The sequence below is a fragment of the Cryptomeria japonica genome, chromosome 11 (assembly GCF_030272615.1).
Source record: "Cryptomeria japonica chromosome 11, Sugi_1.0, whole genome shotgun sequence".
Classification (NCBI taxonomy): domain Eukaryota; kingdom Viridiplantae; phylum Streptophyta; class Pinopsida; order Cupressales; family Cupressaceae; genus Cryptomeria; species Cryptomeria japonica.
Window position 1 is genome coordinate 50446441 of NC_081415.1, and position 14892 is coordinate 50461332.

The 14892-nt window shown below is 34.4% G+C and overlaps 1 protein-coding gene across 1 annotated transcript; it reads right to left on the reverse strand.

Moving 5' to 3' along the window:
* Positions 1-3591: 3591 nt before the first annotated feature.
* On the reverse strand, positions 3592-7895 carry LOC131051362 (xanthotoxin 5-hydroxylase CYP82C4). The gene is made up of 2 exons (XM_057985848.2): positions 6796-7895; positions 3592-4526 (listed from the first exon to the last, which is right to left on the reverse strand). The coding sequence occupies exons 1-2, from the start codon at positions 7705-7707 to the stop codon at positions 3885-3887; spliced, it is 1554 nt and encodes a 517-aa protein (XP_057841831.1). The 5' UTR covers positions 7708-7895; the 3' UTR covers positions 3592-3884.
* Between the last annotated feature and the right edge of the window lie 6997 nt (positions 7896-14892).

Below are 14892 nucleotides of genomic sequence, written 5' to 3' on the forward strand. Positions count from 1 at the left end.
CAGATCTAGTACCGGTTTCTACTCTACTTCTAACATAAACCCTTAACCTATATTTCGCATAATAGGTCTGCCTAATTACATATTTCGCATCACTTTCTTCTATCTACCTTCTTACAATGTTCTACAATGAACTCTTATATATATGAGTCATTTTGCATCATGCCAAGTCGGCTTACAAAGATTTTACAATAATAAATAAAATATATTACAACAAAAATCCTGTCGACCTCTATGTCGGTATGCTTCTTTTCCCTGCCGGTGTCAGGAGTCCAAGTGCTGGTGTAGAGTCTGCTTTGCTGGTATTGATATGATGTCTCGTCGATGTCATAGGATTGTAAGGTTGCCATCAATGACAAAACCTTCAATCACCTACAATGTCTCATTGGAGTGTGCATATGCCAACATGTGTCACGCTAGTGTCCCAGCTCCACACGCTCGTCCAGTGGGTAGAGGGTCTACAGAGCCGTCTAGAGACACTTCTTGGGTGGCTGACGCTCTTTGTATAAATCTGTCATCCCCTGGCTCATCTTAGCGCTAGTTCCTAGAGGTAATCAGAAGGACAATTTGTCCTTGAGGTGACAAATTCCCTCCATTACAATGTGTGTGTGTGTGTGTGTGTGTGTGTGTGTGTGTGTGTGTGTGTGTGTGTGTGTGTGTATTGTGTGTGTGTGTGTCTACCAGACAACAATACAAGCTCTCCATATGATTCAACAACTATTTCAACATATAATTATTGTAAACAACAAAGAAGACAAATTGATATAGCATACTAGGGATAGTTATGTTTGCAAGAACCTCTATTATCCTTTTCATAGTTTTTTGTCTCCTTCCAAAGTTCAATATTATGGGGGAGGAAATTTGACACTCTGAAAGTAATGAAATCCCAGAGGAGCAAATAAGCCTAGTCCACCTCACTAAATTGGTGCTATGGTGAGCTAGGAGATACAAACTACTTAACTATCCAAACCTATAATGGATTTTACTAGATAGATTGTCTATCAAATGTGAAAGGATAGGTCACAAAGACTCACTAGTAGCCTCTATACAGTCTCTACCTAAGGATGCGCGCGCAAGTCTAGGATGACAACACTACGTGCTAGTGTCCCGTATGGATGGAGCATAGAAGCATACATAAAGTACACTATGACAAATATACATCTCAAGTAAATTGTTAAGTGAAATAAAAGAGTAATAGAAAGTGAAAATAACTACAATATTAAGTATGAAAAGAGATAAAAGGAGAAGAATGTCTCACAGCTAGTCCATGATTGAACCCTCTTGCTAGCTCCCAAGCTCACTTCGAAAACTTGCACACAAGGAAAACAAAGATGAAAATGTTGAGGTTGTGTTTTAGAGGTCTACCACAATTAGAACCTCATTTTGGTGCTTCCACCTCCACGAACAACCAAGATAGATAGATTGATGAAGGTGAGGTCATCAAGTTTGTATTGATGTTATGATCATGATATGGTGTACACTTCTATAATTTTTACATGATAGATTATCAATATCCACAAGTATTAAATTCAAACTTGTTTAAAGTTCTGCAATTATGCATACCCGTTTGTCACTTCTTCATTTATACATTAGTAATAGGGAACCCATAATAGACATGATAGATATCCTTGAATTACAACAATATTGTGCTACATGTATAATATTTTATTCATCTCTCCACTAAATCTTTAAATTGATCATGACATTTAAGTTTCACTTCTTTATGTTGTCTATAACCTTACTTCGGAACCATTATAACTAATCTTTGTTGTTTGTCCAAATAGAAATGTTATAATTATTGTTCACATAATCAACTCAATATTTGCTAGCTTAATAATGGCATTCATACATTATCATAAGCACATGCCTTTAATAAATTCGTCACAATATTTAATCTTAAACAAACAAACAAAAATCTCTTATTCAACACCCATCATGCAATTGATTGTTTTTTACAATGTATATGTGAATGAGCAATCCATTATCATTTATAATGAACAACACTGGTTTAGGGTATGTCCCCATGCTGTGCTTAGTTTATTTCTAGCCCCCCTTTTTTTCAAAGCTTATTTTCATTTTTTAAGTAGCTGCTGCTCCACTAAAATAGCAAAAGATTCCAATTTATCATTTTCTCTTAATTAGAATTTTACATGGGAACACTCTAGCTGCTTAAATTTACGCAGAAAATGCTCATAAACAGCTGCATGGAAACATGAGGTTAGTATCTAACCTAAAGACACCTAGCTCTCATGCCGAAGTATGTTGGCAGCCACTGTGGAGCCTGACTTTTCACCTACCAATTGCATTTTCTTGAAAGTTTCCAAAAGCTTTTTCAACAACAACAAATTGTGCATATCCTACCATCATCGCATTCCATGAAACCCCTCTCTTTTAGGCATTTTGTCAAACAATTTGCATGCTTTGTCTATGCTTCCTTATTTGGAACACGTCTACGATAGAAGTTGCAACTACACCATTTGGCCAAACTCCCTTCTTTTATTCTTTTATGGATGTCCATGCCATCTTCCAGAGCTCCAAATTTAGCACTAGCCATGTCTTCTATATACTGCACAATTCCACGCAGCACATCAACAAAGTCGGCACACAATCACCATACTACAAGACTGAGTCAGCACCACAGGCACATCAACCCATTGTTCACTAACGCACAAGTAAAACCACAATCAACATGAGCCCAAGCTCATTTTAACGCTGCCCTCAATTTTCTCATGATCCTCTGCAATCTTTCCTCCATGTTGTTCCTCCCTCTAAACACTCTCTCCTCTTCACGCCATTCAATGGCCCTTTATATGTCAATGAATTTCCATGTACATGGTTCCCAAACTCCCCATTTTTGCTTTCGCGAGGAATATAAGGGGCTTGTCTTTGGAATTTGTCTTTACACTTGCCAATTTTGTTTGCTTGGCAACTATAAAATCCTTCCCAAATCCATTTCATTCCTATCTCTCCTTTTCTATGCATTCCATGAGACCATATTCTATGGTTTTTCCTCAATTCGCAGGCTTCATTGAGGTCCATACTTCTGTCTAGACTCCCATGCTGGCACCTTTCCCATATGTACTTAGGAATTGAAAGTTGAAAGGATACCAGACTATGTACCTAAGAGCCCATACCGTCTTACTTCAGATACTTTGACTATTAGTTTGTCTTGTTCCAGCAGTACTATTATGATGTAATTCTTGTCTTGTTCCAGCAGTACTATTATGATGTAATTATGATGTAATTCTTGTTATTCTTGTTTCTGGTTTGGATTGTGGAAAAATAATTTATTTTTTTGATGTAATTCTTGATTGTGGATTGCTGTCCACTTCTGTTGTGTGAATCTTGTCTATTATGCTATAACTGTTTATTGTAATTTTGACTTTTATCTAATAAAAAAAATTTTAAAAATTGTATATACACTGTTCACATTGACTTCAAAACACAAACAGAGATATAAAATAAAATAATTAATAATAAAAAACAAAAACTTATTGCAAGAACTTATCTCTTAAGCTGGTAGGACATTACCAGATGTTTATAGAATATATTTCTTATATTTTAACTTCTAAGATTAAATCCCTAACGTCTAAATACATAGAAACCCAAAAATATTTACATTGCATATTATGATATTGCTGGTATTTGTAATAATATCTTGAAGCAATAACATGGTAAGCTTCATTAGCCTCTACAAAGTTTTTCCAGAAAAAAATTGACAGTATGTTTTCTCTGGGAAATCTTTTTAATCTAAAGCAGGGATGGATCCCATTTACCATCACATTAAGCTGAAGCTGATCAATTATTTGTGCCCCCAATCATATGAGCATGATATTTATTCTGCATACAGACTATAGACAGAAACAGAGGAATTCAACGGTCCATAACTAGACCTCTTGCTGGTATAGATGGTGGGAAAGACGAGGCTTGATGGTAACCTCCAGAGGCGTTGCCCTTGGCATTGTCAAACCAATCCTTTCAGTCATGTCAATGGTTGTTCCATCTGGAACAAACCAATCAAAGCTCTGCAACAAACTTGCCAGAGTTGTTTCTATCACACACATTGCCAAAGAAGCACCTGGACATGATCTTCTCCCCGCCCCAAAAGGAATCATCTTAAAGTCATTCCCTCTCATTTGCCTGTTATATATCTCAAATTCCTTCTCCATAAAACGCTCTGGTATGAATTCCAGTGGCTTATTCCACACTTTTGGGTCCCTATGAATTGCCCATGCATTTACAATCAGCATTGTTCCTGCAGGAATATGATACCCTCCTATTGTGCAATCCTCAATAGATTTGTGTGGCATCAGCATAGGCGATGATGGATGAAGACGCAGAGTCTCTTTAACAATTGCTTGCAGGTATGTCAACTGGGGTATATCTGATTCCTCCACCAATCTGTTTCGTCCAACTTTAGAATCAAGCTCCTCTTGTGCCTTTTTCATTACCTGGGGATGTTGCAACAACATTGACAATGCCCACTCTACAGTACCTGAAGATGTACCAGACCCTCCATTTAACATAGCCTGCAAGGCAATAAGAAAAAGAGATAAAGATGTCATTAGAAATCGTATGTATTCATTATATATTTATATTAACTTCAAACTCATACAAAGATTAAACAGCGGGGCTGTTGCCCTTTCCTTGTGTTCAAAATAAACTAAAAGAAAAGAGTCTCTGCATTCGTTGGCTCCAACAAAAAGAATGACTGCTTGTCATGCTCTGTTTCTTCTTCTCATACTCTTTTCTCTGACTGTTGTTGCTAGTGAATGCATTTTTTTCGCTTTTTTTTGGCACCCCAGCACACTTAAGACAATGCCCAATTCTAGCTATTAATCTACTGCTCTTGCTATAAACACATTCCTCTCTTCATGATGCTTCTAGAGTCTAATGACTGTTTCTCATGCTCTGTTTCTTCTTCTCATACTCTTTTCTCTGACTGTTGTTGCTAGTGAATGCATTTTTGTTTTGCTCTTTTTTGGCACCCCAGCACACTTATGACAATGCCCAGTTCTAGCTATTCATCTACTGGCTCTTGCTATAAACATATTCCTCTCTTCATGATGTTTCTAGAATCTTCTAAATATATCCAACAAAGGAGGGAAAACACAAATTATAAAATACCCTGACCTATACGGTGATGAAAAGAAGAAGCAAAAGATTGCAATACAAGTTTTGTATTTCAAAATGTGTTCTGCAGATTTGATATTGGACAGATAGGAGCAATTAAGACAAAATCCTTCCAAATCTTTATCAAGATCTGATTTTAATGTTTGTCCTTAACACTGAGATTGACAGCTGATGAGGAGGATATGGAAGTGACAGCTTCTGCTAGAGTAGTTGGGATTACAGTCTCCAACATTCGTGGATTTCTAAGCACTGGCTCATATAATGGTTTGGATTTGTGAATCTGACATTTGTGGCTAGTTACAATCCTTATAAGGATGATCGGCTAAAGGAATGTTGGTCGAACATCTAAATGGAATGGGGTAACATTTTTGCATGTTGGGAAATATGAACAACGACAACAATGTGCTAAAGCACTGCAGGCTCTATAATCCAAAGCAATATCTGATGCAGATAAAACCTCTGTTGCCTGCAAACAAGACTTACAAACACTCTTCAGTCCTTATAAAATAAATTCATAATATGCTCTGTTCCTCCAAGTCTTGCATTTCAAGAACAGTATATAGGCCAAACCAAACATCACATCACAGAGAATTGGATGGATAGATTCAAAATACCAAACAGAAACTTACAAAAGAGAAACAGCAATATTAGCTTATCATTCATCAAGCAAAAACCAAATTAAAAAAAATAAATCTTCTACATAAGAGTGGCACAGCACCAAATATACTCATACCAAAAAAAACTCCTAAATAAGACTCACAAAAGCCCCCAAAAGAGCAACTACTAGAATAGCAGTCACAACGCACATAAGAGTGGCACAGCACCAAATACACTAACACCAAAAACTCTAAATAAGGAGTCACAAAAGCCCCCAAAAGAGCAACTACCAGAACAGCAGTCACAACGCACAAACCACCAACAGCTACAAAGTAGTAAAATGGACTAGACAAGTACTTTTTAAGGACTGCATATTTGTCATCCCACACAATTAAATCGATAAAAGAGATCTATAATTAAACAGCTATTACATTACATTATCTTTCCCTCTTCAAAAAGTCTGAACATCTTGGTTGAAAGGAAGCACAACACATTACAACCAATATGAGGTGCAGACTGCAGACCTTTTAATAAGCCTATCATCAAGGTATTCTATTGGGATCCTTCACACAATCTAAATCATCACTAAAGCTTCCAACCTAATTCTTCCAAGGTGAAGAATCTAGTGCTAATTCCACCATTGAGTTGGACCAATAAACTATGCAAAGTCCCTAACATAGATCAACATAATAATCAGAAGCCTTCTAAACACTTCACCATTATTATTATTTCTTTGAGGGCCTAGATTCCAATTGCCCCTTCTTCCCTAGTTCCCATGGAATCCCCTCCTCACTATCACAAAAAGATCTTACTGAAATATGTTGCAAATAGAACCTCTATTCCCTACAATCAAGGCTTAGAGACATCCTATCATCCTTGCCAGCATTTACTCTAACAAGTCATGCGTTTCAAAAATATTATATAGGCCAATTAACATAACTAGATTAACAAATCTAAAATCAAAACTTTAAAAAGAAGAGACAACAATCTTAGCTTATTCTTCATCAAGAAGAAAACTAAATTATAGATAGAAAAATCTTCAAAACTAGGAAAGTCAAAAACACTTACAATACTAGTTGCCTTAACAAATTCATCTTTATCAGTAATTGCTTCGCCGTTCTCCTCTGCTTGTGAGATCAGCACACTAACAAAGTCTTCCATCTCTCCTCCGTCTTTTGATCCTTTCTCCCTGTGCTTCTCCAATATTCTCTGCATATACAAGTCTAATTTCTTCTGTACTTTCTTCATAATCTTCTCATACCCTTGCAAATCAAACCACTTCAACCAGGGAATATAATCCCCAATACAAATTACTCCTTTCAGGATAAATGACTCTTCAATCAGATGGATAAACAAATCTATCGAAATCCCCAGGTCCTCTCCAAAATACCTGTCATCTATGATCATGGCCATCAGCATTTTAAAAGTCATTTGGGGCAAAACATTTCTCATATTCACAATACCCTCCAACTGTGACTGTTGAAACATAGAGTTTACTGCCTTAGAAATCTCTTTCATTCTCTTGGGTCTAAATGATTGGATTCTTTTGGAAGACAGAACCTCGAGTACACAGATTTTTCTAGCGTTTCGCCAGTAGGGGCCATAAGGAGCCCAACCCAGAATAGAATAATTGTAGAAATGCTTGGCTTGTGTAATCTCAGGGCGGGAAGCAAAAGACTTATCATTTACTGCTAAACATTCTTTGGCTAAATCTGAAGAACTTATCACTAAAACAGGGCGGCTACCAAATTTGAGATGCATAATAGGCCCATAAATCGATGAGAGTGAAGCTAGAATCTGGTGAGTTGGCCTGGTTTTATCTCTGAGAAGATGAAGGTGACCAATCACAGGAATAGCTCTGGGGCCTGGAGGGAGACGGATCTTATAACTTCCAAGGTGTTTTAGTAGAATTTTTGTCACAAGAAAAATTATGGTGGCTCCTACCAGAATAGCGGGCATTGTCGAAAACACTATGTCCATGGCCTCAACCTCTCTGTTTCGTAAACCTATCTGAACTTGAACTGAGATTGCTGCTTCACCAGTAGCATCTATTATATAAGAAGGCAATCACGCCATGAGAGTTAAAACATAAGCAAGCTGTAAAACAACTCAGTACAAACACTTGCAAACAACTGTATATGTGGCTTTATTTTGTTATACTGATTTGTTTTTGTTTGATTGTCTGCTTTTTTTATTTTAATCATTTAATAAAGTAAGAGATTCTTTTAAAGTAAGAAATGCAAATATAATTTTTCAGTTCTGGCACTCTTTAAGTTTATTTTTTTAGTTTATGATGTCTTCATACTAATAATTTGATGGAGGCTCTTGTCATTTTATATGTTGTAGAATGTGGCTGTCAATTTGGGTGGAGAAGGATTATTTGTAAGTCTCATTCGGAGGTGGTGGTGAATTTGTTGAATAGGCAGACTTTTGAAGATGTTAATTGACATTTAGTCTCGGTTGTTACACAGATTCTTAATTTGTGTGTTTCTTTGGATTTTATTACTTTCACTCATATTCCTAGAGAATGGAATGGAGTAGTGGGTTTTTTCGTCAAATGGGTCTCTGATCATGAGCAAAATTGGAACATTGTGGACAGGGGTCAATTACCTCTGGATTTGTGTCAAAAGTTGGATCACTTAGTGGAGCTTGATAGGGCTGGTAAAGCCTTTTCTTTATACTTCTTTTGGTTTGAATAAATTTTTACCCCTCTTTTAGTTCAGAAATGCAAATATAATTATAAAGAAAGTGTCTCACACTTTTCTTGAGGCATCTTTTTCAAATCACCTCCTCATTTAATTTGGGAAAAGTAAATAAGAGATTCTTTTTACAGAAGATGGAAAAAAGTAGGAAATGTAAAGATAATTGTAACCTATTTGAAAAAGAAGGCTGACACTTGTTTTAAGATAACCTCCCTACTTCATTTGAAAAAAGTATATAAGAGATTCTTTTACATAAGAAGGGAAAGTTGAAATATAAAGATAATTGCAATCTATTTGAAAGGGAAGTCTCTAACATTTTTCTTGAGGTACCTTTCTTATGAACATCTTCCTACTTAATTTGGAAAAAGTAAATACGAGATTCTTTCAAACAAAATGGAAATTATAGGAAATGCAAAGATGATTGAAACCTATTTGAAAGGGAAGGTTCTCACACTTTGTAGACACCTTTTTTAAATTAGCTTCCTACATAATTTGTTTTATTCTTGATTTTTTCCCTCATTCATTTTTGTTGGATTGCTTCCATACCTAATTTTTGTATTGTTTTATTTATTATGGACTTACAAATCCACTTATCTTATGATGATGGATCATAATGTGTGTATCTAAAATATTGATGCAAAAATTGAAAACTTACTCTAATGAACACAAAACTTGATGTTTATTACCATCTATCTTTTTTTCACCTTTTTGGGTGCAATAAAAATAAGAGTTTTGTCTTACAAAAGGAAGATATGAGAGCATGATACTACTTAAACATCTTCTAGTTTAGTTAACTATGATATGTTTGAATGAATTGATCTCTACATATAAGTTCCTTAAAGTATCCTATAATAGAACCATTTCACATACCCATGTATCAACTATTATGATAGATTCTACAAAAATAAGAAAATTCAACATTTGTTAGTAGTTATATTGTTTCTTTGATATCATCATCCTTCAAACAAAGATAGAAGAACCTCCAAACTAGCTTGAAATTCATAGATTAAGTTACTAAGTTTTAAGGTTGATCATGTTCCCAATATTTTTTGGTATTGTCCCATTCAAGTCATTGCTAAATGTCCAACTATAACCGAAATGAAAAGAATGTTTCTTTATCCAAAATTATAACACCTCATTATCCTAGAGCCACTAATTCTAGATTAGAGGAAAATGAGTAGTTCATCAATGTTGTTGTTGCATTACATAATAGGCATACATTATTCATAGGGGTTAATAAACACATGTGAAGAGTCGATACACATACATTATCTATAACATTTTCAAGTTATCGATCCTTAGAAATTTAATCATAAAGATTTGTTAAATAAAGCACCTTAGAAAATAATAAGAAGTTTGATCATTCAAAATTACTTTTATACTATAGTTGGAGATAAAAGATGCAAACAACATATTGATCTCCTTACCAAATGCACATTTTCAAATGCAACAATGTGTATGTATATACAATTGTGAATTTTAGAGAGAGAGAGAGAGAGAGAGAGAGAGAATATTTCTTTGAATTGGAGGATGCCAAGCTACCTATACAATAAAATTAGACAAAATATCTATTGAAAGATTCCTATAGTACAAAATTTCAATTACCACTTTAACAAACAAACATCCTTGATCCAATGAATTTTTCTACTGAGGTGGCCGCTAATGTAATTTTTTTCCCTAATAGTTTTAACATTCAAAAGCCTTTCATTTTGTAATACAGTCCCATAAATTTGAAAAATCAACACGAATGTAATGGCAAGAGTATAGAAAATAAACTATAACATGGGGTACTTACGTATTTTAGGGACTTCAATGAGCCCAATTGTGAAGGAATTGGACTCGTTAGATAGTATTTTGTGAGAATACTATCACAAACACCACTATCAATACTTATATAGGAATAATTTTAAGTCCCAACCCTAAGATTGGAGTGGAATAATTTGTGTAAGGGATCATGTAGGGAAATTTAGATAGTTCTAGGAAAATTACAAATGCTTTGTATATATGGGACTTTCACAACTCAATTATTTTTTTTTGTCATTTTGAAGAATTAAGTGCACAAATTATTTGATATCAAATAAACCTGTCAACAACCCATCTCTCATAAGCTTGAATGGTTCACTTGGTTATCACACTACATATGTTGATTCTTATAGTGGTGATGAATAAATTAATAAGTTAAAGGAATCATGAATTCAAAGCATTAAAATCCCGCAAGACATGCCCACAGTAAAAGAAGGAAAATAATTGTGAGAAATTTAAGGAAATGGAATGATATAAAAAATAAAATAAATATCCCTTGAGATGATGGGGTGTGTCAAACATAATTCGCTTGAAATTAGTATTGGAGGATTCTCATTCTCTACTAATTTTCTACTCAAAATGTGGCCTTATATAGGTATAGACAAAGAGTTTAATGCTTCAAAATCCAATCCAAAATAAAATAGAATTTATTGAATTCAAATAGAATTTAATTTGATAAAATACAATCAAATGCAATCTTAAATGGATCTTAGCAATCATTTGATCTAAGATTCAATACATCGATAAGTTATTTTTTTGTAGTAATTTTCGATAAATTTCAATAATTTATTTTATTCCACAAAATCTTTTGTCGAAATCTTATACTAATAGTCTCCAACTTTTACATGCATCTTGTGAATACAAATTTGGTTTACTATAATTATATCTTTGTGTCTATCTAAGAATGCAACTTCTAATTGCACAAAAGTAGCAAATTTTCATATTTGAATTAAATACCAAGATAAATAGTCTATTGAAAATATAATAATAAAAAATTAATTAATTAAATATTAAACTATAATATTGTATCTAATGGGTGTTGTGTTGAGCTCTTTTTGGTCTGGTTTGTTATGTATTCAAGGATACTCTTCTTGATTTGGGGAGACTGTTAGTCTTGTGACCCAATTAGATGAATTACTACTGAGAATCCCTCCTTTGCAGCAAATTACTCCTCTAGAGAGTCCAAGCAATTGGTGGTGTCCATTCGTTTAGTACAACTCCTTTTTTTGCTATATCTGGCTACTGCCACTTTGGCTACTTCTTTTGTAAGATCTTATCTCTTGTAGGTGGCTTTTTGTACTTGGATCTATTTGAGTTTTGGCTTTTGAGGCCATATTGATTGTTATATGCACATTTGGGTTCCCTTTGTAACAGGTTTCATTCCGGTTTGTACTGATTTTGTCCAAATTTTTTATCTATCTTGAAGTATCATCCTACCTCTCCCATCAGATTGTAATCTTGATTATTTTCTATCAATGAAATTTAATGGCTCAATCACTTTTATTTTAAAAAAAACCTATCAAAAAAATACAAATCATAAATATAAAATAAAATGATGAATATATTAACAATAACAAAAACTAACTCCAAAAACTTGTCAAAGTTTATAAAATACATTTCTTATATTTTAGATCAGTTTTATGGTTTTCTAACTCTAACATTTTTTTTTTTTCAATAAAAGTGGATTATTCCACTAAAATTTTTTATTAATATTTTTTATTTACACAGGATTCAAAGAGCATACCGGAGGAAAGAACCCTGGGAAGAAAACCTCTGGTTACAGCTCATAAAATAAACCTATAGTATCTAACAGATCAGTTTATGCACCCCGCCCAAAACCACATACAAAATGTCGTCACAACACATATAGTATCAGTTTTGCATAGAGCCCATATGACAATTTGCCAAAAAAACCCAACGGATAATTTTCAACAACCTTCCTCCCAAAAAAGAAAGTATCAAAAAACCTTTGGAAAAACACTATTGTATCAAATACCATGAGCTCGAACTCTCCTCCAGACAACGAACATGAATACTTGAAATGAAAGGGGAAAGCGGGAATAATTATCATCATAAAAATTTACATCAACATTACTCAAGAAAATCATATAACTATTGTTGCAAACCTTCCCATACCCAAGGAATTTCCTCAAAACCCACCTCTCGCTGATTAGCATTGCTATCAATGGCTAAATTTGCCAAATAATCCACAATCTTATTAACTTCTCTGTAACAATGGGATGCCAAGAAAGATTCAAACAATTCTAATTTTTGTAAAATGGGATCAAGTATATACTGCAAATTCCAACAATCCGATTTCTTTTTCATAACACATTGAATAATCACCATAGAATCACCTTCAATTATTAAGTCCTTAATTCCCAAAGAGATTGTCATATCCAATCCAAAAGACAAAGCATGAAATTCTGCATAATTGTTCGTTTTAAAACCAATAGCATGACACTTAGCTCGAATAAAATTTGCATTATGATCATAAATTACCATGCCTACCCCAACCGGCCCAGGGTTACCACGAAAGGCCCCATCAAAATTCAGTTTAAAGTGCCCCTGCGGAGGAGGTTTCCATCTAGCAGAGCATCTCTTACCTATTGCATCATTCTTTTTTAAAATTGAACCATGAGAGGGTAAAACTGATAGCATCTTCCAAACTCTAGTAACTCTTCTATCCCAGTGCGAAAAAGAAGTAAGATTTTCCAAATTCTTATAAATAAACTACAAAGCAACCTCAGAGATTGAAGACTCAATTTTTAATAGAACCTCAAACACAGGAGACCTTGTTTTTTTAAATATCTTGTTGTTTCTCTCTAGCCAAACATTCCAAATCACAATAGATGGAGATATGGTCCAAAGGCATGGATAAAAAGATGATGCAAACATAAAGGGCCAAGATCTAAAATGGGAAATGAGATCCTTACCAATAACAAAGGATATATTTAACTTCTCAAACAACCACTGCCAACATTCATAAGCATAATCACAATGTAGGAACAGGTGTGAAGAAGATTCCAAATTTTTGTTACAAAGGACACAAGGGAAAACAACAGTAATACCAAGCCTGTCTAGTCTCATACCTGTAATGACTCTGTCATGAACTGCCAACCAAGCAAAGGCTCCAGCTTTAGGAAGACAAGCCGAATGTCAAAACAACTTATAAGGCCAAGATGATAAATCTTTAGCAACCATAAGAGAGTTGTAACCATCTTTAATAGTGTACTTACCAGAAATATTCTGTCCAAATAAGTTCATCCTCAGAATCAGAAAGAAATACAATTCTATCCCCCAAAATCTTCTCAAAATCTAATTTCATGCTTTGATCAACATCTAAGAAATCAATCGATTTCCATCTAGCTATCTTAAGGGGTCCACCAGTCACAATTAAAAAATTATCTACTACAAAAACACCCCAAAGGGAGGAAAGAACAATGATTAGAGGAGACCAATCCCTAATATTCACCAAAGGTGTGTGTCCATTCCATACTTCATCCCAGAATCTAACCTTTCTACCATTATGAATAATCCATGAGAGATGAGGCAAAATAACTGATCTACATTTACAAAGGAAATTCCAAATAGCAGAACCCAAAGGCAAATTTGAGACTTTAAAAATGTACTCTCTCGATCCATTATTTAAATATTTGGCAAACATAATCTGTGCCCATAAGGAGCTAGGCTTGTCATATAATTTCCAAACCAACTTAGCACCTAAGGCTAAATTCTAATTTTCCAGACTCCGAATTCCTGTTCCCCAAGTTCCTTAGGCAAACATACCTTATCCCATGCAACTAAAGGGAGTTTCTTCTTGCCATCTTTATTATTGTTCCAAAGAAAATCTTTGAGAGTATCCTATAAACTAACAATAGCTGCTTTTGGAGACTTCAAAACAGACATGAGATATATGGGAACAACATTCAAAATAGACTTGATGAGAACAATTTTACCTGCCAAAGTTAACCATCTATGATTCTATGAGAGAATTCTTTTAGAAATGACCGAAATAATCTTATCCCAAAAACCAATCTTATCCTGTTTAACAAAGAAAGGAATCCCAAGGTAAGTACATGGAAGATTTCGAGTCTCAAATCCCCAAAAGGCTAACATTTAGAGATGTGTTTTTTTTGTTTTTTTTAAACTAAAAGGGAGTAAAAATTTATTCAAAGCAGAAAAAATACAAAGAAAGGACTTTACACAGCTGCTCCACTAAGTGGTTCAACTTTTGAGACAAAACTCGGCTCCATTCTCTAGAAATATGAGTGAAAGAAATAGAATCCAAAGAAGCACACAAATTAAGAATCTGTTTAACAATCAAAGTTAAATGCCAACTAACATATATGAAAATCCGTCTATTCAACAAATTTACCACCACCTGAAATCAGACTCACAAATTATCCTTCTCCACCCAAACTGACAACCTCAGTCCATAACATATAAAATGACGAGAGCCTCCATCAAATTATTAGTATGAAGACCCTTATAAATAGAAAAGATAAAGAACTATCCCAAAAATATGTATATTGAATTAGTACATGTAATAATTTCTGGAAGCAATAACATGACAAACATCGTTAGCCTCTACAAAGCTCCTTCAGAAAAGACTTACAATATGTTCTTTCAAAATATTTTTGATCTAAAACTTGGAAGG